The 22,906-nt window shown below is 44.2% G+C and overlaps 1 protein-coding gene across 6 annotated transcripts in view; it reads right to left on the bottom strand.

Moving 5' to 3' along the window:
• Nucleotides 1-22,906, bottom strand: part of TEX14 (testis expressed 14, intercellular bridge forming factor) — a 94,529-nt gene that overhangs the window by 34,021 nt on the left and 37,602 nt on the right. For all 6 annotated transcript variants that reach the window (XR_012897040.2, XR_012897039.2, XM_075904673.2 and 3 more), the window contains 8 exons: nt 20,699-20,829; nt 18,916-19,029; nt 18,335-18,458; nt 10,503-10,681; nt 5,912-6,063; nt 3,350-3,540; nt 3,007-3,157; nt 822-1,819 (listed from right to left, as the gene is read on the bottom strand). Coding sequence is in view for 4 of the 6 variants with exons in the window: in XM_075904673.2 (XP_075760788.2) it covers nt 822-1,819; nt 3,007-3,157; nt 3,350-3,540; nt 5,912-6,063; nt 10,503-10,681; nt 18,335-18,458; nt 18,916-19,029; nt 20,699-20,829 (2,040 nt within the window). In the remaining 2 variants the exon portion in view is untranslated. The remainder of the gene's footprint in view (nt 1-821; nt 1,820-3,006; nt 3,158-3,349; nt 3,541-5,911; nt 6,064-10,502; nt 10,682-18,334; nt 18,459-18,915; nt 19,030-20,698; nt 20,830-22,906) is intronic.

Raw genomic sequence — 22,906 nt, 5'->3', positions numbered from 1 at the left:
TTGCAGTGTGGACATAATTGAAGTTTTTTCGGAAAAACCGCCATTTTTCTAAAAAACACTCTGTAGTGTAGACATGCCCAGTGGCTGTGAAGCATCATGCATGCCAGAAGGCTATTTAAACAAAAAAGCAAAATCAATGTTCTCTCTAATCTTTACCATCCATGTGTGGATTTTTTTCATCCATGTGTGGAATACATTTTATGTGCACTAAGGCATGTGCAAATGTGTACCACCAATAGAAACAAAAAAACCCAACAAGCTAAATGTGGACATTCTGCTTATCAGTTAGGCAGCATGGGACTCTCTCCTGAATGGCTGCAAAAGTGCATATCTTACAGGAAATGCTAGTGTAAATATAATTAAAGCCTCCCTATGTATTTACACATGGGCATTTTCAGACATTTTCAAAAACAGCCTTTAAAATGTGTATGTTTTAAAGAGATTTTCCACACACCACTGCAAAAATTATCAGCACAAAATTAGAGACTGTTTTTTAAATGTATGACCCAGATGATCTTCCTGCATGTACTATCAATTATAAGACTCCCAACAATGCAAGTCAGGAGAATGTGGCCATAAAGAAAGATTAAATATACGTAAGTGAAACTACAATTTTAATAAAGAAAAAAATGGAACATTACTGCCCTCAGGACTAGACTGATCATTTTCTATTCAATCCACAACATGCATAGTACACAAACATTCAAATATGATACCCAGTGTCTCTTGAAAGAGCATCCAGACCTGTGCTATGCTCCTGGTACACAACATAGGAACATGATGAACACCCACAGGGCCAGTCACACTCCTCTCTACATTACCTGATAATCTGGCGCTACTTGAGCCTCAGTGCTCATTACCATGCTGGAGCTGAAATCACTCTGGCAGTCATCATCTTTATTCTTACGCTTCTCCTCAAAGCACTCAATCATCTGACTCTGAACTGTCCTGGATTCCTTCACAGCTTCTGAGATAGCCTGGAAATGGTCAAGTTCCCAAGTCCTGCACTCCCCAGGCAGTGGCAGGGGTGGTGGTATGTAGTTCCTTGATGGAGGGCCTACTGCCTTCCACAAAAAAGCATTAGCTCCTGAAAAGGGAATCTTGATATTTTTGAGAATATCATCAATTTTATCTAAGTAACTCTCTATGGACTTCTGCTTAGAAACCTGCTTTTCTTGGATTTTCTTAAGCAGCTTGTGTTGGGTTTGAACGGTCTCTAATTTGTCTAATTTCATTCCTGTTCTGTAAAGGGAATCTGTTGCTTGTTGCAATAAGGTCTGAGAAATCTTGAGATTAAGGACACATTTGCTGATGTGCTGCTCAGTTTTGGATGGGCTACGCACGCTTTCCCTTACATCTGCTCCCAACTGGCGCAGCAGGCATGGCTCTGAGGCCTCACTTAGTCTCTCTCCCTCCTCTAGACTGTACTCTGTACCCATTTCGGAAGAGCTGCTTTCCTCACTATAGTTTGGCTGCTCCACTAACTGTATTTTAGGAGGTGGAGGTAGGATCTGGGAGTGAGCCCTGTCTTCATCTACATTTTGCTGTTTTGTTTCATCTTTCAAAGCACGATCTAATCCATCTAGTTCTTCAGGAATATCTTCATGTAATTCTGGATAACATGCATAGATTTCATTGATTTCAAAACTACACAGGCTGTCATCCATATCGCTAACATTGTCGGTCCTTTGGTATTCAGAAGCTATATCTTGGCTGACATCCAGTGTAACTGGCTGAATGCAAGTTATAGTCTCACGATTTATGATGGTTTCTCTTTCAGCAGGAGAAACTGAACACCTTGGTGCAGTAAAGCTGACAGCTGAAAAATTAAAGTTAGTATTAAGCTACTCTTTTAGGCTTCAATTACATATATTGTTTACATATTTAAAATCCCTGTTTGTTATTCAAGTAGTAGCATTTAACCCCTCTGTGTATAAGCACTCCTATTATCATCGCATACTGTCTTCAAAAGTAGATACTGTTTAATGGGGACTGTGAGGCAGGCGAGTAGACTTATGCCTTATTCATTTCAAAATGTGGCACAAGATCTTTATGCTGACCTCGAAGAGGCACATTTCAATAGTTAATTATCATTTTCTTTCCTATGTGTATGTAAAGGACCTTTATTAGAGCTGGACACAAAATAGAAATAATTTCTCACAAAAAAATTTCACATTTTTGAAAATAATTTCCTCACAGGCCAGACCAAAAAGCCAAAGATAGGGTATTTTACACTGGAAAGGACTTCCAAAAAGATTCCATTTCAGGAGACCTAAACGGATTTTTTTCAGCTTGCGACCCATCTGGAACACTCTTGTGAACACTTCTCTTGCCATCTCCCAACTTCTCCATCCCAGCTCAATTGTTAGAAAAAAGCCAGAGAGATACATAGCAATCATTTCGATTTTCCCAATGAAAATATCAAAAAAATTCAGCAAACCTTAAATGTTTCCATGGTAAATTTCAATTTTGTACAAAAAGGACATTTTCTGTCAGAAATCATTCCAACAAAAAATTTGCAACCAGCTCTAGCCTGGACCCTGTGAAACCGCTTCAGAAGCAAAAGGAGTCTATGGTGACATTGCATATAGGTGCATATTCTCTGTAGCCCAGGGAGCTCTGAGAGTTGAGATGGCTCCATAATTAAGAGTCTCCGTAACGAATTATTTTCTGCAGAGAGGGAGTGTGGCAACTGCAGCTCTCCACAACCAGTTTTAGAGGGGAATAAGGAAAGAAGAGAAACATATCTTGCCCCAAACATCTATGGGACTTCCTTCCAGCAGCTGTGCTATTTCCATGATTTGGCTTTAACTCAGTGGAGATAAACCTTCCAAATGATAGGTTACACTTTACTAAATCTTGGACAGGCCTATGGCTACCAACAGCGCTAAATTGTTAGAGCACTGAAGGCCACGTCATCTGGATTGGTCCACCTCCATCCTGGCGGGATAAGAGAAAACATCTATGTGAAGGCTCTTGGCATGCTCCCCATTGAAAGAAACATACCAGTCTTTGCTATCGCCTCTCCTTGCAGCTTTAGCGTTTCCCTCTTGTAATTAGATGTGGACAGCAAACAGATGTTTATATCTGAAAATATGTCATGCTTTTGTGCAGTTGAACTTTCATCAGAGTGACCCATTCGAGTTTCAATCAAGTCCTATAACACAAGGAAAGCTGTGAGGGGAAGTGTATTTTACATTCCAATGTCTTCAGCTTTTATTTTAAACTGATTTGCCCAAATAAATAAAACTCAGAGCCAGACTTAAATAACTTGACCTCTAGGAGACAATTAACTCTGATTAACCAAACACAATTTTAAAAGCATAAAGGCTACAATCCTGGGAGTCACCTTTAAGTCATTCTTCAATATATAGCGAATATCCTGGAGACTCATGGAGCGGTCCTTTTGTTTAGGCTCTAGACCTGTCTTTGCAATGTCATAGTATGGTTTAGGAAGCCTGACATCAGTTTCCAAATGTTGCCCAGAAACTATGAGTTCTTTAATACCTGAGCCTTCAAGTCCATTCCAGGGAAGAGTTTCTATAAGACATATAACAAATATTATCTACAACATGATGGCCCTAACCAAAGGGAAAGAGTCAGAGAAAGATAACTGCCCCTGTAAATCAGACCAGCGTTCCATCTAGTCCAGTATGCTGCCTTTGCCAGGAGCCAACACTGGAAGCAAATTTCTTCCTATTCCCTGTCAGAAGTGGTTGGTTAATTTTTTTTTATCCCATCTGCTCTAACTGTGGATGTTCTCATTATCAATATAAAAGTTTAATCCTTTTTACAATTTTTCTATACTCTTTGCCTCTATGATACTGTGTAGCAATGAGTTCCGCAAGTTAATTGTGTGCTGTGTAACGAAAGATTCTCTTTTATCTGATGTAATTTGTTATCTGACATTTTCATTGACTGTCCTCTTGATTTAGCATTACGAGGAAAGGTAAATAGGAAAAAGGGCCGCTTTTACGTTCTGTAAATCATTGTTCCCTCATCTCCATTACCTCCTCCTCCAGCATCCTCTTTAAAATAAGCAATCCCACGTGTTTCAGTTTCTTTTAGTCTGAAAATTTTTCCAAGATACTGTCATCTCTCCCTCTCTGATCTCTTTTTATTTCTGCTATGTAATTTTCAGATAAGATTACCAGAACTGAACACAGTATTCCAAGTGCATGCACCACAAATCTGCATATCATATTTTTAGTATAATGTTCTATCCCATTCTTTATGGAACCTAACATTTTGTTTCCTTTTTGGACCAAAACAGTGCATGTCCATTTTTCATTAAGGGTATGTCTAGACTCCATGGCTCCGTCAACGGAGCCATGTAGATGAGTTTAACTAGACATAGCAAAATGAATAATCACTGCTTCATTTACCTCGTTTCACCAGGCATACCGGAGAGGTCGACAAAGGCTTCCCTTGTCGACCACGGAGCGTCTAGACTGCCCGCTGTACCGGATCAGCTGATCGTCGGCACAGCGCGGCAACCATTCTGATGTAAATGAAGCAGCGATTATTTAAATCGCCGCTTCATTTTGCTATGTCTAGTAAACTCATCTACATGGCTCCATCGACGGAGCCATGTAGTCTAGACATACCCTAACTTCCCCACGATAATGCTCATATCTTTTTCCTGAGTTATTATACTACGTTTAGATCCCAGCAGCACATACCTTTAATTTCAATTATTCCTTCATTCACTTGTGATTATCAGTCTGGAATTTTATCTGCCATGTTGTTCCCCATTCACTTAGCTAGGTAACAAATTGAAAATTCCTCTCACTCTTTTCCAATCTATACCATCCTATCTAATTTTGTGTCACCTCCAATTTTGTCATCTTACTCCTCCCTCCCCATCATTGATTAATGTTTATAGGACAACCCCATAATGAAATGTTTATACAATGAAACAAACACTGTTAGGCAAAATACCTATTATTACTCTTCTGCCCCTCTAGAAACTTTGCTGAATCCAATGTGTATTTCACTAGTTAAAAAGGGTGCCCCTAGCTTCTCTCCAACTATCAACAGGTTATACAGAAGGTTAGAGGAGCATGAATCTTGCCAATAAGATATATGATGTCTTCTTTTCTTGGAAACTCTCCTTTCCATAAGTAGAAAACCTTGATCATTAAAGGAGGGAATGAGATCATCTAAGTAAAGCACTAACTCTTGGGCTACGTCTACATTGGCATGATTTTGCGCAAAAGCAGTTGCTTTTGCACAAAAACATGTTGCCTGTCTACACTGGCAGGGAGTTCTTGTGCAAGAACACTGATGTTCTAATGTGTGAAATCAGTGCTTCTTGCGCAAGGACTATGATGCTCCTGCTCAGGAATAAGCCCTCTTGTTCAACTGTTCTTGTGCAAGAAAGCCTGATGGCTAAAATGGTCATCAGCTTTCTTGTGCACGAGAGCGTCTACACTGGCATGAATGCTCTTGCGCAAAAGCACATCTCTTGTGCAAAGGCACATGCCAGTGTATATGCTCTCTTGCGCAAATACTTTAATGCAAGAACTCTTGCGTTAAAGAGTATTTGCACAAGATCATGCCAATGTAGACGTAGCCTTGGTGTATGCAGGGTACTTTATGATAACTCAGGATGTCTATACTGCAATTAGACACGGGGAGCTAACCTATGCCACCTGACTCCAGCCAGTTTAAATGCTGTGTAGACATTTGGCCTCAGGCTGCAGCCTGAGCTCTAGGACCCTCCCTAGAGCTCTAGCACAGGATCCTAGAGTCCCAGCTCTAACCCAAGTGTAGAAGTCTACACTGTGTTAAACAACCACACAGTCCAAGCTCCATGAGTCTGAGTCATCTGTCACATGCCACCCACAGGTGTGTAACTGCAATATATACATACCCTCAGTGACAGAACTCTGAATCTCTTTAACTATACCTGTTAGGGCTTCCTGCATTACTATACAGAAGCTGTAAATGTCTGATTTGACTGTGGTGGCCTTTTCGAGGATCACTTCAGGAGCACACCACCTATACAGCTGGGCTGGGACAGGAACACGTGTGAGATCACTGTGGTCTCCTCCATCCTTGCTGTCAGGAGAGAACACAAAAGAAGGTCAAATTTGGGAAGCCATAACATGTGATGAGTAGCTGGTCTATCCAATGTGGTCAAAGACAAAAGGATTTGATAAATTATGTTAAGACTAGGAACCAAACCAGCCAATGTCAACTGAGTTGAATGTCTGAGGAATTCTGTCAGGATTTTAAGTTAAAAATAGACCAAACACTGCAATACCTCCTCTGGAAGGTCTGACCGTATGGGACCCAGAAATTAATTTCTTTATTTCCATAAATTAATTTATTTGAAATGATCTGTGCTATGCACAAAATATAGGCAACCCCTCCCCTAACCAGCTCAAAAGCAGCTCTTTGAAAAAACATTTATAATATTTTATAGAAATAAGCAGCTTGTATTGGCACATTATAGAAGAGACATCTGTTGGTTAAAATGAGATATAGTGGTCTCTTTCAGAACTTTATCCTCAAATAAAGACAAACAAGAGGTTAAAGATCTCCAAACTGTGGGTATTTTTACAACCGAGTCTTTCACTATGGCTAGCATTCATAGCACAGGTGAAAGACTAGCAAGTTGTGCCATCTAGCGTGTCCATATCCATTTGGCAGTGTAATACCAGTACTTCTATATGACTAAAAGTTAACTTCTCTCTACCTTCCACACAATAATTACACCTCATTCTTCTGCATATTAAACTGAGAATCAATGTTCTTTAAAAATCATTGTCCAGAACAACTTGTTATTTCTGATTCTACAGATGTTCGTTTCCCATTAATTTAATATTTCTTCAGGGAACATGGTCAGATATTTTAGGTAGAGACCACTTAAGCAGTGCCACGGGCTATATTTCATGTATACTCAGGAGAAAGAAGTGACTTAAACCACATTTTGATCAGAAAATGTATCTATCATGAATACAAGTAAAGACCTAAGATTTATGTACAACTGAAATAAGTTAATAGGAGTGAAGTGAAAATTGCTCTATTTCTTTCAGTTTATTTCCAAGGGTATGTCTACACTACCCTCCTAATTCGAACTAGGAGGGTAATGTAGGCATACCGCACTTGCAAATGAAGCCCGGGATTTGAATTTCCCAGGCTTCATTTGCAAGAAGCCGTCCGGCAGTTCGAACCCCATGCAGCTCGGCTACACGCGGCACAGAGTAGCTAGTTCGGATTAGGCTTCCTAATCCGAACTAGCTGTACTCCTCGTGGAATTAGCATTTTGCTAATTCGAACTAGCATGTCCACATTAAGTGGACCCTGAACCGGGCTTAAGGATGGCCGGAAGCAGTGCCGGCAGGGCATCAGAGGAGGACTTAGAGCGTGGAGATGCTGTCTCAGGCTAGCCGAGGGCTGTGCTTAAAGGGACCCGACCCCCACCCCGGACAGACAGTTCTCAGGGGTGCCCCGCTTGCAAAGCAGTCCTGGCTTGGATTGCCCGGAGTACCCACAGTGGGCACATCACAGCACTCGGCCATCAGCCCGGCTGCACTTGCCGCAGGCTGCCATCTGGGGAGAGGGGGCAATTGGGGGGCTGCAGGAGAGCTTCCACCCCCAGAAGCCTGCAGAGCCAGCCCAGTCCTCCCCATCGGGGGCACGTACCCCATTCCTCCCTCACCTCCTTCCACTTACCCTTCCCTAGCCCCTCTTCTTGATGTACAAAATAAAGGACAATTGTGTTCAAAAATGGAATCTCTTTATTGAACAAAACTGGGGGAGACTGGGAAAAGGAGGTGGGAGAGGGGAAGAGAGAGGGTGGGAGAGGGGAGGGCAACTACAATGATCAGGGTTTGGAGTTTAAAGGTATAGCTCAAGAATGCCGGGGGGTTATCAGGAAGGCAAAAACGCAAATGGAATTGCGACTGGCTAAGGATGTGAAGGATAACAAGAAAGGTTTCTACAGGCATGTTAACAAGAAGAAGGTGATCAGAGAGGGTGTGCGGTCCCTAACGGATGAAGGAGGTAACCTAGTGACAGATGATGTGGGGAAAGCTGAAGTACTCAATGCTTTCTTTGCCTCTGTATTCACAGACAAGGTCGGCTCCTGGACTTCTGCGCTAAGTGACGCAAGATGGGATGAAGATGGACAGCCCGTGGTGGGTAAAGAACAGGTTAGGAACTATTTAGAAAAGCTAAACGTACATAAATCCATGGGTCCGGACTTAGTGCATCCGAGAGTACTGAGGGAAATGTCATTGTGGAGCCTTTGGCTATTATCTTTGAAAAGTCGTGGAGATCGGGGGAAATCCCGGATGACTGGAAAAAGGCAAATGTAGTGCCCATCTTCAAAAAAGGGAAGAAGGATGATCCAGGGAACTATAGGCCGGTCAGTCTTACCTCAGTTCCTGGAAAAATCATGGAAGGGATCCTTAAGGAATCCATATTGAGGCACTTGGATGAGAGGAAAGTGATTAGGAATAGTCAGCATGGATTCACAAAGGGCAAGTCGTGCCTGACCAATCTGATTAGCTTCTATGATGAGGTAACTGGCTCGGTGGACATGGGAAAGTCAGTGGATGTTATATACCTTGACTTTAGCAAGGCTTTTGATACGGTCTCCCACAATATTCTTGCCAGCAAGTTAAGGGATTGTGGATTGGATAAATGGACGGTAAGATGGATAGAAAGATGGCTAGAAGGCCGGGCCCAGCGGGTAGTGATCAATGGCTCGATGTCAGGATGGCGGTCGGTTTCTAGCAGAGTGCCCCAAGGTTCGGTTCTAGGACCAGTTTTGTTCAATATCTTTATTAATGATCTGGAGGAGGGGATGGATTGCACCCTCAGCAAGTTTGCGGATGACACTAAGCTGCGGGGAGAGGTAGATACGCTTAATGGCAGAGATAGGGTACAGAATGACTTAGACAAATTGGAAGATTGGGCCACAAGAAATCTGATGAGGTTCAACAAGGACAAGTGTAGAGTCCTGCACTTGGGACGGAAGAATCCCAAGCATAGTTACAAGCTGGGGACCAACCGGTTAAGTAGTAGTTCTGCAGAAAAGGACCTGGGGGTTACAGTGGATGAGAAGCTAGATATGAGTCAACAGTGTGCCCTTGTAGCCAAGAAGGCTAATGGCATATTAGGTTGCATTAAGAGGAGCATTGCCAGCAGATCCAGAGATGTCATCATTCCTCTTTATTCGGCTTTGGTGAGGCCGCATCTGGAGTATTGTGTCCAGTTCTGGGCCCCCCATTACAAAAAGGATGTGGACGCATTGGAGAGGGTCCAACGGAGGGCAACCAAAATGATTAGGGGGCTGGAGCATATGACTTATGAGGGGAGGCTGAGAGACTTGGGTCTGTTTAGTCTGCAGAAGCGAAGAGTGAGGGGGGATTTGATAGCAGCCTTCAAATTCCTGAAGGGAGGTTCCAAAGAGGATGGAGGGAGGCTGTTCTTAGTAGTGACAGATGGCAGAACAAGGAGCAATGGTCTCAAGTTGTGATGGGAGAGGTCCAGGTTGGATATTAGGAAAAACTATTTCACTAGGAGGGTGGTGAAGCACTGGAATGGGTTACCTCGGGAAGTAGTGGAGTCTCCATCCCTAGAGGTGTTTAAGTCTCGGCTTGACAAAGCCCTGGCTGGGTTGATTTAGTTGGAATTAGTCCTGCCTAGAGCAGGGGGCTGGACTTGATGACCTTCTGAGGTCTCTTCCAGTTCTATGATTCTATGACTAGATGCAGGTTCCATTTTCTGTTCTGTGTGTCTATTCCAGTACCTTTACACTAGAGTGGAGTAGAAAGCCTTTTCTATTGTTAGCCTCTATTTTCAGGTAGGGATATTAAAAAGCAGTTAATTAGGTAGTCTTGTAACCACTGACAACCTTAGCGGTTACACAGTTACAAGCTGCAGGCTCTGCAGTATATAGCAGTATAAAGCAGGAGCTCCACTCCCTGGCAGCAGGCTGCACTGCAGGCTCTGCAGTATACTGCAGAGCCATAATGCAGAGTGGCAGCCTTCTCCCTAGGAGCTGGCGTGTGCAGAGAGCCAGTTCCCACCTGCAGCCCTGCTGCCCTGTGCTGCTGCCTCTGACACAGAATCAGGAGTGCAGGGTGGCAGCTAGCTCCGTGGCAGCGGGGCTGAAAGCTGCGTGTAACCATTATTGTAACTGATAAGCTCATGCTTATTATTTAACCATTTAAATGTGTATAATATTACATTCCTATTTTCAGGTATTTATAATGAAGCCATGAAAACTGAGATCACCTGAAACTTGTGATACTGGATGAGCTCTGATCATGTATTTAAGCAATGGAGATGTGGAAAACCCTCTCCTTACAGTCAAATCTGCAATGCTGTCAAAGAAAGATTAGGAAGGATCCCTGAGGCCTTATTCATGCATGCAGCTCCACAAGTAATTAGGAGAGCTGCAGGACCAGCCTGACAACAGAATTTCGTCCTCGGTTTGGCCTCACCCATCTGTCTTTCCAAGAAACAATGTAATAATTCTTTACCTTTCTATCATGTACTCCAAGTTGGTTAACTTTGCCTCACCAGCAGAAACAATCTGTACAGCATAAGAGGTGAGGGAACGGTGGATATATCCACGTGACTGCAAAAACCTCAAAGCATCATTAACCTGAAGCAGTAGATGCACAATTGTCTCCATGTGCAATACTGGAAATTCTGAACGCTGAAAAAAAAGCCAGACAATTCAAGCATTCACATTGCCAAGAACTGGAGATTAATGTAACGCAAAAGCTATTGTTAATGTAACATTATAGGTGGAGAAATAAAAAATGAAGGTTTGCTCATGGAGACTATTATATAAGTTCTGTGAAACCAAACAGTATTATGTTAAAAATAGAAAATAATACATACATGCAACATGCCAAAGATAATATAGCAATAGAAAAACAGCTTTTGGAATTTCTCAACTTTGTGTTTTATTTCTCTACCTCAGTGATAATATTTTACATACTTCCCCCTTTTGCGAGGGAAAGTAGGAAAGCAGTCATGAGAAAGGGAAGGGAAAGACTATCAGCATTGACAACAACAGAATGTAAAATAATTGATAAAACCTATTACTCAGTGTTGTAACTCAACTTTAATCTGCCCTTTGCTACATCTAGAATCACAAAGATATGGGTTAAAAGGGACCTCCCAACCCCCTGAGCTGAGGCAGGACAAGTAAACCTGAATCATCCCTGACAGGTATCTGTCCAACCTATACGTGAAATTTTCCAACCATGGGAATTCCAACCCCTTATCTGGAAGTCTATTCTAGAGTTTAACTGTCTTTATAGTTAGAAAGATTTTTCCTAACATCTAACCCAAATCTCGCTTTCTGCAGATTAACCCCTTTACTTTTTAGCCTACTGTGACACTAAACACTCTTGCAATCACACCCTACACATTACTGAAATAATCTGTGTACAAAATATAACTTAGGAGGTATCATTTGAAACCTAATAACTCATTGATCATTAATATTCTTGTGTAATGTATGTAAACAGTATGTATTCAGAGTTACGGATATATGCTAGAATTATGACTAAGTTGTGTTTAAACTAGGCATATCAGGTGGAATTGTGAACTAAGCCTATCCTAAAGAAAATCATGTGTGATTATCTCATCTTCTTACTATCAGTCCATTTGTTCAAGAACTCCTCCTAAATGGTAAGAGCTAGGATGGTCACATTTTATATGCAGCTTCCTCTTATCCTAATTTAAAGCAAAGTCAGGGTTGTGTTGTGTCAGAATAATGAGATGTGTATGAAATTAGGTTGTTCTTGTAAAATGGAAACAGAGGGGTCAGGTAGGAGGGAATTATACAGCAGACCACAGAGGGGCAGCAAGGGGCCAGAGATGGGAACTGGGAAAGCTATAACCCCACTGGGCTGGCAGGGGTGAAGAAAGGAACAGCTATATACAATATATTTCAGAGTCTGTGTGTCCCCGAGCTGGGAGACATGCACCCCTCCCCCAGGTGTGAGCTTCTCATCTGGCCCCAAGCTGTTGCGGTGAGCGAGGGACGGGGTTATCCTCTCTCTCCAGGGCAACCTGCATACTGAATCCCTGATTGTCAGCCCCAACCCAGAACAATTATTTAAATGATGAAAACCAAAACACTTACTTGAGTTAAGGACCCTGTGATGGGGTATGCATAACCTGCACTGTACCAGGAGGGGCTAAAACCCTGAGACAGAGGAAACCCCGCCCCTCCCCCAAGACTGGGCATGCTCCAAATGCTGGAGCAGTATAAAAGGGAATAGCTCAGCTTACTCTGTGTTGGACATGGGAGGAGAAGGACCTCCAGATACAGACCTGAGAGACTTCCTCAAGCTGCCAGTGCTGGAGGAGCCCCAGGGGGTTGCGGTGGAATCAGAGGACCCAGAGACCACATGGAACATCTCCACACCAACACTGGTAGGAAGTGACCCAGAGAGGGTGCTGGAGTGGTATCTCCCACCTGAATGAGCTTGGAGTGTTGCAGTCAGATTCCTCACTGAGTGATGGAGCACTCTGCCACTCCCAGGGCCCTAGATCAGGGCTTGATGGAGTATGGTGGGCATGGGTCAGCCCTGACCCAAGCTGGTCAGCTCTGGGAGGGGTGCCTCCCCTTCAGGGTCAGTGGGTGGCCACTCCAACCCACTACACCTGGATCAGTCTCTGGGGGGAATTAACACAACAAATAACCAGTCCAGGGTCCCTGCTCTTACTCAGGGCGGGGTGACAAAAGTACGATAACAAAGGCAGCATGGGTTTGGGGCAGGCCAGCAAATGCGAGGCAGAGGCCCAGCCCTAGCTTAGGGCGCGGCTGCCAGGAAAGCATCTATAAGCCTAGCCCTTGGTCAAGGCAGGATGGGGCAGCCAGCAAACAGTTTAGAAGGCCCAACAGTTAATTAAGGCCCATCTCTGGTTCAGGGTGGGGCCGCAGGTCAACAGTTTGTAAGGCCCAGCAGTTTATCAAGGCCTAGTAATCAAGGGCGGTCTCCTTGCTCAGGAGGGTTGCAGGAAGTTTGCCAGCAATAGTGGAGAGGGGGAAGCTACCACCCAAATGGTGGGGGGGGAGGGGGGCCATAGGCCCGCCCACGCCACTGTGCCCTGGCCCAGGACCCTAGGAGCAGCAGCAGGGAGGGGCGCCTCCCCTTCGGGGTCAGTGGGTGGCCACTCCAACCCACTACAGTTCCCCTACTGGAGCTGTTGTCCTAAACAACTGACTGTCACCATTGGGCTGTGCTGCCCTGAACCAAAGGCTGTCTCAATTGACTCTGGACATTCGGCTGTGCTGTCATGAACCAAGGGCTCCCTCTGTTTACTCTACCCTAGATTGGGGTGGACAATAATTTATGACCGGAGGCCACTTCTGAAAGTTTTGAAGTGGCCCTGGGCTGCCCTGGAAGGGGTGGAGCTTTCTTCACCACAACTCCATGTCATCGTCTCACCCTGAATAAACTTCCCATTGAGGCTTGACCCTCAGAAGAATCTATTTAAAAGATTTACTGATCTATAATGAGAGGAGATTTGAACTTCAAGTAATAAGCAATTAATTGAATCAACTGATGCTATATAATACTACTGTATTATAAAAATGCATAGAGTGAGGCCTTTTCTGAAAGCTAATGGCACACTGGTGATTAATAGCATTGTGAAATGTCAGCATCAACACTATATGAGGAACTAAGGATACTTGATTATAATCTTTTTTACAGTCTGGGCCCAAACAGGTTCCCTCTCAGACAGGAGAAGGCAGTTAACTATCTACCAGTCTCCAATTAAATTAACTATGCAGCCTCAGCAGTAGCCGCCCCCCAAAGCAACCCCAGACCTGAGCCTGGGCCAGCTACCACCATGTGGCCCTGGTCACGGGAGCAGCCATGCCACTCACCTTCCAGGTCGAGTAGGAAGGTGAGGGCTGGTGTGCCGCTCTATGAAGCAGGTGGGTGGGTTTAGGACATCATCTACAGGCCCCCTTGAGAGTCTCCTGCTTCCTGTGCACAGTATGGGAGAGAAGGGGGGCACTGATGTCAGGGTGTCCCTCCTCGCCCCACTTCTGTTCCCTATCTCCACACAGAGAAAAGGGGATGGAGGGAGCTCGGCAATGCAAATCTGTCACTCACACATTGTGTGCCTCTGTCATTCTCACAAACACACAGGCTACGTCTAGACTGGCATGACTTTCCGCAAATGCTTTTAACGGAAAAACTTTTTCAAGCATTTGCGGAAAAGAGCGTCTAGATTGGCACGGATGCTTTTGCACAAAACCACTTTTTGCGGAAAAGCGTCTGTGCCAATCTAGATGCACTTTTGCACAAGAAAGCCCCGATCGCCATTTTTGCCATCAGGGCTTTCTTGCGCAAAACAGTTTTTAGCTGTCTACACTGGCCCTCTTGCGCAAAAGCATTTGCGCAAGAGGGCTTTTTCCCGAGCGGGAGCAGCATAGTATTTGCGCAAGAACTCTGACTATCTTACATTAGATAGTCAGTGCTCTTGCACAAATTCAAGCAGCCAGTGTAGACAGCTGGCAAGTTTTTCTACAAAAGTGACTGATTTTGCGGAAAAACTTGCCAGTCTAGATGCAGCGACATTGTCCTTCACTCTCGTCTCCTGACCCAACACACACATGCATGGCTACGTCTACACTGGCAGCTTCTTGCGCAAGAACTCTTTTGCGGAAGAGTTCTTGTGCAAAAACTCTTCCACAAGAGTGTCTACACTGCCATGTGCTTTTGCGCAAGAGCATCCATGTCAGTATAGACGTTCTCTTGCGCAAGAAAGCTCTGATGGCTATTTTAACCATAGGGCTTTCTTGCGCAAGAAATTCATGTTGCTTGTCTACACCAGCCTCTTGCGCAAGAACAGTTGTGCAAAAGGTCTTTTTCCTGAGCGGGAACATCAGAGTTTGGCGCAAGAAGCCCTGATTTTATTCAGTAGAATGTCAGTTTACTTGCGCAAGAACATGCGGCCATTGTAGACAGGCAGCAAGTTTTTGTGCAAGAACAGCCGCTTTTGCGCAAGATCGCAACAGTGTAGACACAGCCAAGGGGGGTTGCTGTTACTTCTGTTAATGGTTGCAAAGTTACGTTTGGTTTTTGACTGGTCTGTGTATTTCATCATTTTCATTTTTCTCTTATGCTTAAATTTAATTCTGTTGTAGTGAGTTCTCAAATGCCTAATCTGTCATGGCTGGAATCATTATCCCTGTGGTAACTGCTGCTCCTTGAGTATCTGGCATGTTCCTGCAGCTCCTGAGAGAGGCAGAGCAGGGGGTCTCCACAGCCTGTCTGGACCTGCAGACACTGCTCCTGCAGCTCCCATTGATCAGTAACGGGAAACCGTGGCCAGTACAAGCTGTAGGCTCAGTGCCTGTAGATGAGGGACAGCACATGGCACCATGAAATCATTGCTGTACATGCCAGCTGCCTTCAGGAGTGGTGCGGGGCCAGGGCAGGAGTAAGCTGCCTCAACCCCACTGCTCCACCACCCAGAAGCCATCTCCGTTAAGTGGTACCAAGCCAGAGGCTGCTTCCTGAACCCCTGTCCCAGCCCTGACCCCCCTTCTACACTCAAACTCCTGTCCCAAACACAAGTCCCCCTCACCCAAACTCCTTCCCAGAGTTTTCACCCTGAAACAACTCCTGTACCCCAACCTCCCACCCTGGGCTAAACCCAGAGCCCTTCCCACACTGTCGGTAGACAGGATACTGGGCTAGATGGACCTTTGGTCTGACCCAGTACAGCCGTTCTTATGTTCACACTCCAAACTCTTTGGTCCAAAACCAGAGCCTGCACTCAACCCTCTACCCCAGCCTGCTGGAAGTGAGTGAGAATGAGGGAGGAAGGGGAATGGAGTGAGCAGGGTGAGGCCTGGGAGAAGGGGTGGAGCAGAGATGGAGCCTTAAAGAAGGGGCGGGAAGGAAGTGGGGCAAGGGTATTTTGGGTTGAGGTAGATCTTACATTGAAAACGTGATCTTGTGGTTAAAAAGGTTGGAGAGCACTGAACTAAATGCAAGATAGTGGCTGAAATTAAGTGAAAAAATAAATGGGTGTATTTAACTAAAATCTCCAGCAAAGGGCATACTGTTTTGCCTCACCAAGAAAATTACTCTGATAATTTTGCTAAGGTAACACCGCAGGTGGAAATAAGACTGGACTGATACATTACTCGGCGCGCCTCTGCAGATGGCCCTGTGTGGCACAGCTTGTAGTGCACAGGTCAGGTAGGGTCCCACTAGCTCCTGCTGTAGGCTGGCACTGGTGGCCCAGCATGCCATAGTAAGCAGCAGGCAGGCAGGTGTGAAGGAGCCATCTGGGAGCATGCTGCAGGATGCGTGCACACTCCCAGCCAGGCTCCGAGGATGTGCCTATTCTGCTGTTCCTCTCTTGCTGGCCGCTGGGCAATGCATGTGCAAGTCCTGGCATGCACTGCTGCCCACAGCTCCTGGGAAGAAACCAGGGGAAGGGAGCGCCAGACCGGAGTCTCCCATGATACTGCCCATTTGCCTGCAGCAGTGCCCCTGCAGAGCTAGTCCACAGCTCCCTTGGCAGCAAACAGGAGCAATGGGGTAAAGATCGGTCAGGTAAGCTAATGCTGGCTCATGCTCTGCATACACACCAGCCCTCTGCCCTGATCTGACCTATATTCCTAGTCACTTTGGGTGGCCAATGGCATCTGCCTCAACTGTCCTATGGATGGGACCCTAGGAGCCAGGTCAGCCCGGGGATTACCTGGTGAGGGCCTGGCATGGGGCAGCAGCAGGGGTCAACCCCCCCCCCGCCTACTCACTATGGAGATGGGTGCTGGAGTGAGCCAACAGTCTGTTCCACTCCACCGCCCATCTCCTAGCCTGCTGTGCTCCAGCTCCCAATAACAGAGTGGTTGGCTGGGGGTAGGGCTCTGGAGGCTGCTGTCCACCATACACGGGTATGGTTCCCGTACCAGTGCTGGGCATGGGCAGCCTATTCCTCCGCTTCTACTCTCCTCCCTCACAGGAGCCCAAACCACTCACAACCCGAGCCCCTGACCTCATCACCAGCTCAGGTGCTCAGATGGATGGGCAGTGTGATTGCTGTGCCCCAACCAAACCAAAGATCCCAGGGCCAGGCCAGCCCTGAGCTCCCCTGACTTCACCCCCAATTCCAGGTAAACTGTTGCTGATGTTTCCAAATACAGAAAACACTCTCCTACACATGCACATATCAAACATCCTTTTTGAACAATAATATAGACCTTGGGATGCTTCTACTGAAAGTCAAGCAAAACCACTGCCCCTCTGTTTTCCAAGGTAATAATTCAGACTCCCAAGTCAATTACCACAACATAGGAATCTGGTAATTGGTGAGCAAAGCCCAAGAGTAAAAGCTAAACTGTTATTATACAGTCATACAAGCTTAATACCAAACTACTAACCCTTGAACTCCTACTAATTCTGACACTTCCCTGCATCTGCAATGGGGGCAAGTTACGGTGAATGTCCAAGAAACAAAACTGGATTCATGCCTATCATATTATTTCTCAAAGAGCAGGCTATACTGCCTATTATGGGAAGGGAGGGTAGGTGCCTATCCCACTCTACTCTCAAACAGTCCACCCACTATGTAGAGTCAAAATTCAACCCTTCCCAGAGCCTGGGTTTATGAAAAGAATGATGAAGACACTAAACCCAGTCTACACTAAGGTATTATATCAAAATAACCATCCTTACGTCAAATTTATAAGTGGAGCTTCCACACTACCAAACCCATTATTTTGAGATCTCTACTGCTTTCCTTGGAGAATAACACTAATTTTTAAATCGTTATTTTGAAATAGCATTAGTGTGGATGCTCCAGTGCCACAGTTTTAAAGTAACTACTCCCCAGAGTAATTCAAACTAATTACTCCCCAATGCTTCCTGGGGCTCAAAGTCGAGGTAGTACATCCACATTAACGGGACCTGTCTCAGACTAATTTCAAGGCTTCCCCGTAGTGGGGACACACGATTTTGATTTTGTAAGACTGGAAGTTAAGTCAAATTTAGTTACTTTGAAATAATTTCCTAGTGTAGATATGCCCTAATGTAGCCTAAACCTTTTCTCCACAACTAAGCACCAAGAAATCCACTCCTGTATTAAATCTCTCCAGTTGCAGAATGAGGTGTACTGAGGGAGTGGCTACTGCTGAGTGATGAGACAAGTCCTTACAATATGTAAGGAGAGTTAGGATTTCTCACATTTCATTTCTAAGTAAAGAATGAGTCTCTCAATTAGATGAATTTAGCAGGGGATGCTGGTCTCCAGTAAAATCTCTTACTTACAGGTAATTTTCAGTTTAAAAATAAATTAAAAAAATAGTTCCATTTACCCTTTCATGTAGAATGCTATATAGCGAACCAAAGTTAACTCTCTCATATACCAAACGAGTTTTTTCCAGATCATTGGACAGACAAACTGCCATCAACTGCAGCAAATGAGGATGACGAAGTTTACTGCAAAGCAGAAAAATCCTAATATCATCACACAATTAAGACATCGTATTAAAAGAGAAATAAATGTCTAGCCTCTTGGATATTGCTATCCATGTAGAATAAGCAAAACAGGCAGTAGGAAAACTGTTCATACAGACACACTGATGTTTTTACTGGTGACACTGTAAGAACGTGCAATTATATTTTCCAGGAGCTGGGCAGGAAAGTACTTCTAGGGATTGGGGGAGGGGAGGAATCCAGACTACTCCACATTTCACCTCCCACTGCACATTTCAGAAAAGATCAAGAAGGGAAAGAACAGTAGAACTCTAACAGCCAATTCCAGAGAAAGGAGTAACAATGATCTCTTATTTCCTGAGCCAATTATTAGCTAGGCCAACGTGACCTGTACTTTCTTGCAGGTACCAGAGATTCCCAAAGACCTGATATATTGCAAGCATTGTATATTCCTTCTTACCTGCTATATTCCTGTTCTGCTATTAAAAGATCAGCTAAACGTCGCTTACTGCAATTCTGATGTGGCTTAAGGCTGAGCTCCTTCACTGTAACTCTGCTGCTGCCCCACATTAAGCTACAAGAGGAGAGGAGACTCTTGTCACTCCATGTGTCCAATAGGTTCTTTGGTAACAGCATCCCTTACAAACAGTAGCAAAGCTTCCCCAGGTTACAAATCTGTCTCTTGCTGTTAGTAACATGCCAGTGTTTCAATAACCCTGGCAACAGGTTCACAGTTTCCTAGACAAGCAATAAATTCCCAGCTTGCCAAAGACTAGCTGCAGCGAGCCAGAGACATGTTTTGGGGAGAGAGGCAGAGGAGTGCAGCTAGACAAATCACATCCCCACTGTCCTAGGCAAAAACTCATGACACTATGAAGCATTCCTCACAGAGGCAATATTAACCCACTGGGAGACAGATTACATATGCTGGGAAGGAATAGCTCACCAACCCAGCTAACCCTCTGAACGCTCCTTTTCTGGCAGAATTGCTGCTGCAGCAGCAAAGGCAAAAAGGGATCTGCTTTGCACTTGCAACTCTCTAGTCAGCTCACTCAGGGTTTGAACAATTGAGTGTACATTCAGGTACACCCTGGAGCCTCAACTCATCCTAAATACAGTTTATGAGCCCCACCAAGAGGCCAATATTAGCCAATACATTTATTATTTTTAAACATTAATAGGACAAAATACGTACAAGTCTGGTTTAATGATTAATGTGGAAGGGAGGAGTGCTTGATAACCTCTCTACATATATAAAAAAGTTTTTCCTAACAGATGACAGAATGTTCCTGCCAGGTGACACAATGATGTCATCGCATCATCAGCGTCAAGAGGCTCTGTCAGTGAAGCAAAAGTGACCAGGAAGAGGGGGGTAGGCGGGTATAGTGAGCAGATGGTGCAGCCCAAGTAATCAGTAAGTATTAAAAGGAGGCAACAGAGACAAACCTCCAGTGGTAGGGAGATGAAATAAACTTAGGACTTTTCCATCCCCAGGTTCTATGATTACTGGGTATTTACGGGTATGTCTACTATGGATTTAAGAGTTTGACCGTTTAACCGATAAGCATCGATTTATCCGTTTCCATGACGGTTAAACTCCTCTGCAGGCTCTGCAGTATCATAGCCCACAGCATGGGGCATCTCTTCATAATCCTTCCCTCCCTAGTCTCACCAAACCAAACATGGTTAACCATGTAACTGCTAGGATTTTTAACAATTACAGTTTTTTTAAAACCTTTTTTACAACCCTAATGTCTACACTGAACTGTAAACCCAGGTCAATGGGACTCAGGGTTATAAACCTGGTATTTGCAAGCCTATACTTGAGTGTCCAGGCTGGATTTTAAACCTGTGTTTACAATTGCTGGACTTAGGTCTCACAAGTCATGCTAAGTAACATGTCCATATTACCCTATGCAGACCTTCTGACTCAGGTCTGTGGTTCGACCTGTGTCAAAATGACAAGGCTCGGACCTAAGTAACAGCAGGACCTGAACTCTGACCCACACTCCTAGCAGAGTCCTAGAATATGGGTCCTGAGTGCTTACTGACACAAGCAGATTCTATTTGTGTGTGGACAGAAGGGGACCTTGGGCTCAAACCTGAGTCAGAGCTCAGGCTTAGTGTGCTATATAACCATACCCTATGGAAAAAGGAAAAAATCCAGACAAGCCATCTGTTCCAGCAGTTTGCTGATGATGTGTATTAAACAACACATGACAACTGTTGAAGAGTCCACTCACTTTGTCATGATCATGTATGGTCCAGTGTGGAAAGAGAATGTTGGCTCATCATCTGCCTGAAACACTTCTTTATCTCCAATGATAGGTAGAGATGCCAGGTACCCAAGCTGTGTACTGCCTGTTAGATAAAACTGAGACAAAACCATACACTGTATAACACGGAGAAATATTCAGCAATTCGTGGGCTCTAGGCCCAGCTCTGCCACAGACCAACTGTGTGATCTTAGAGTGTTGTGAGAATCAGATAGGGTTTGTGAAAAATGTTTTGAAGCTAAAAAACTGTTTGTCTTAGTGCTATATATACACGCATCCACAAGGAAACATTAGCCAAAAACATAAAAAGTGGGACCATCCCAAACGGCCTTTAATTGGCTTAAAGACTATATGCAAAAGGATCTTTCTACTGAATCTGAACTGAACACAGCAGAAGCTGCCACCTCAGAATCACACAAGTGGGATCTTTCCACCCTACCTCTTAAAGTATCTTTTGTTTGTTTCAAAATAAATCCCTCTGTCAGGACTCCTAATCATAGAATATTAGAACTGGAAGGGACCTCAAGAGGTCATGAAAGTCCAGTCCCCTGCCCTCCTGGCAGGACCAAGCATCATCTGGATCATCCCTGATAGATGTCCATCCAACCTGCTCTTAAATATCACCAGTGATGGAGATTCCACAACCTCCCTAGGCAATTTATTCCAGTGTTTAACCAACCTGACAGTTAGGAAGCTTTTACTAATGTCCAACCTTAACCTCCCTTGTTACAATTTAAGCCCATTGCTTCTTGATCTGTCATCAGAGGCCAAGGAGAACAATTTTTCTCCCTCAGCTTTGTAACACCCTTTTAGATACTTGAAAACGGCTATCATGTCCCCTCTCAGTCTTCTCTTTTCTAAACTAAACAAGCTCAATTCTTTCAGTCTTCCCTCATAGCTCAGGTTTTTTAGACCTCTAATCATTTTTGTTGCTTTTCTCTGGACCGTCTCCAATTTCTCCACATCTTTCCTGAAATGTGGTGCCCAGCACTGAACACAGTATTCCAAGGCTACGTCTAGATTGCATCCCTTTTTTGTAAAAGGGATGCAAATTAGATGTATCGCAATTGCTAATGAAGCGGGGATTTAAATCTCCCCCACTTCATTAGCATAAAAATGGCTGCTGCTTTTTTTTGGCACGGAGTTTTGCCAGAAAAAAGCGCCAGACTAGACACAGATCTTTCGGAAAATAAAGCCTTTTCCGAAAGACACCTTATCTCTCTTAAAATAAGGGATAAGGAATCTTTCAGAAAAGGCTTTTATTTTCCAAAAGATCCACGTCTAGATTGGCGCTTTTTTCTGGCAAAGCTCCGTGCCGAAAAAAAGCGGCAGCCATTTTTATGCTAATGAAGCGGGAGAGATTTAAATCCCCGCTTCATCAGCAATTGCGATACGTCTAATTTGCATCCCTTTTACGAAAAAGGGATGCAATCTAGACGTAGCCCAACTGAGACCTAATCAGTGCAGAGTAGAACAGAAGAATGGCTTCGCGTATCTTGCTCACAACACTCCTGTTAATGTATCCCAGAATCACATTTGCTTTTTGTGCAACAGTGTCAAGGACTCATATTTAGCTTGTGGTCCAATATGACCCTTATATTCCTTTCTGCGCTCTCCTTCCTAGATAGTCACTTCCCATTCTGTAAGTGTGAAACTGATTGTTCTTTCCTAAGTAGAGTTCTTTGCATTTGTCCTTATTAAATTTTATCCCATTTACCTCAGACCATGTCTCCAGTTTGTCCAGATCATTTTCAATTATGATCCTATCCTCCGAAGTACTTGCAACCCCTCCCAGATTGATAACATCTGCAAACTTAATAAGTGAACTCTCTATGCCATTACCTATCTAACGACTATAGGCAGAGCCCTGCATGGAAACAAAATTAATATCCGCCTCCACAAAAATGATCCACGGATATCTGCGGCTATAAAGTGGACAGCTGCAAATTTGTAGGGTTCTCAACACAAAATTTATATCCATGTCCACAAAAATGAGCCACAGATATCTGTATCCACAACATCTGCAGATGTGGCTAGCTGAAGATATAAAACGTATATAAAGTGGATATCTGTGGATTTGCAAGGCTCTAACTATAGGGTTGGGATTTCCATAATCATTTAGATCAGTCTCCATTTATTTTCCACCATTTAGTGAACAATAAGAAATATCTAGCA

This window comes from Pelodiscus sinensis, chromosome 21 (assembly GCF_052426305.1).
Source record: "Pelodiscus sinensis isolate ZL-2025 chromosome 21, ASM5242630v1, whole genome shotgun sequence".
In the NCBI taxonomy this organism is placed as follows: Eukaryota; Metazoa; Chordata; order Testudines; family Trionychidae; genus Pelodiscus; species Pelodiscus sinensis.
The sequence above is the reverse complement of the archived record's forward strand: the minus strand, read 5'-3'. Positions and strand labels throughout refer to the sequence as shown.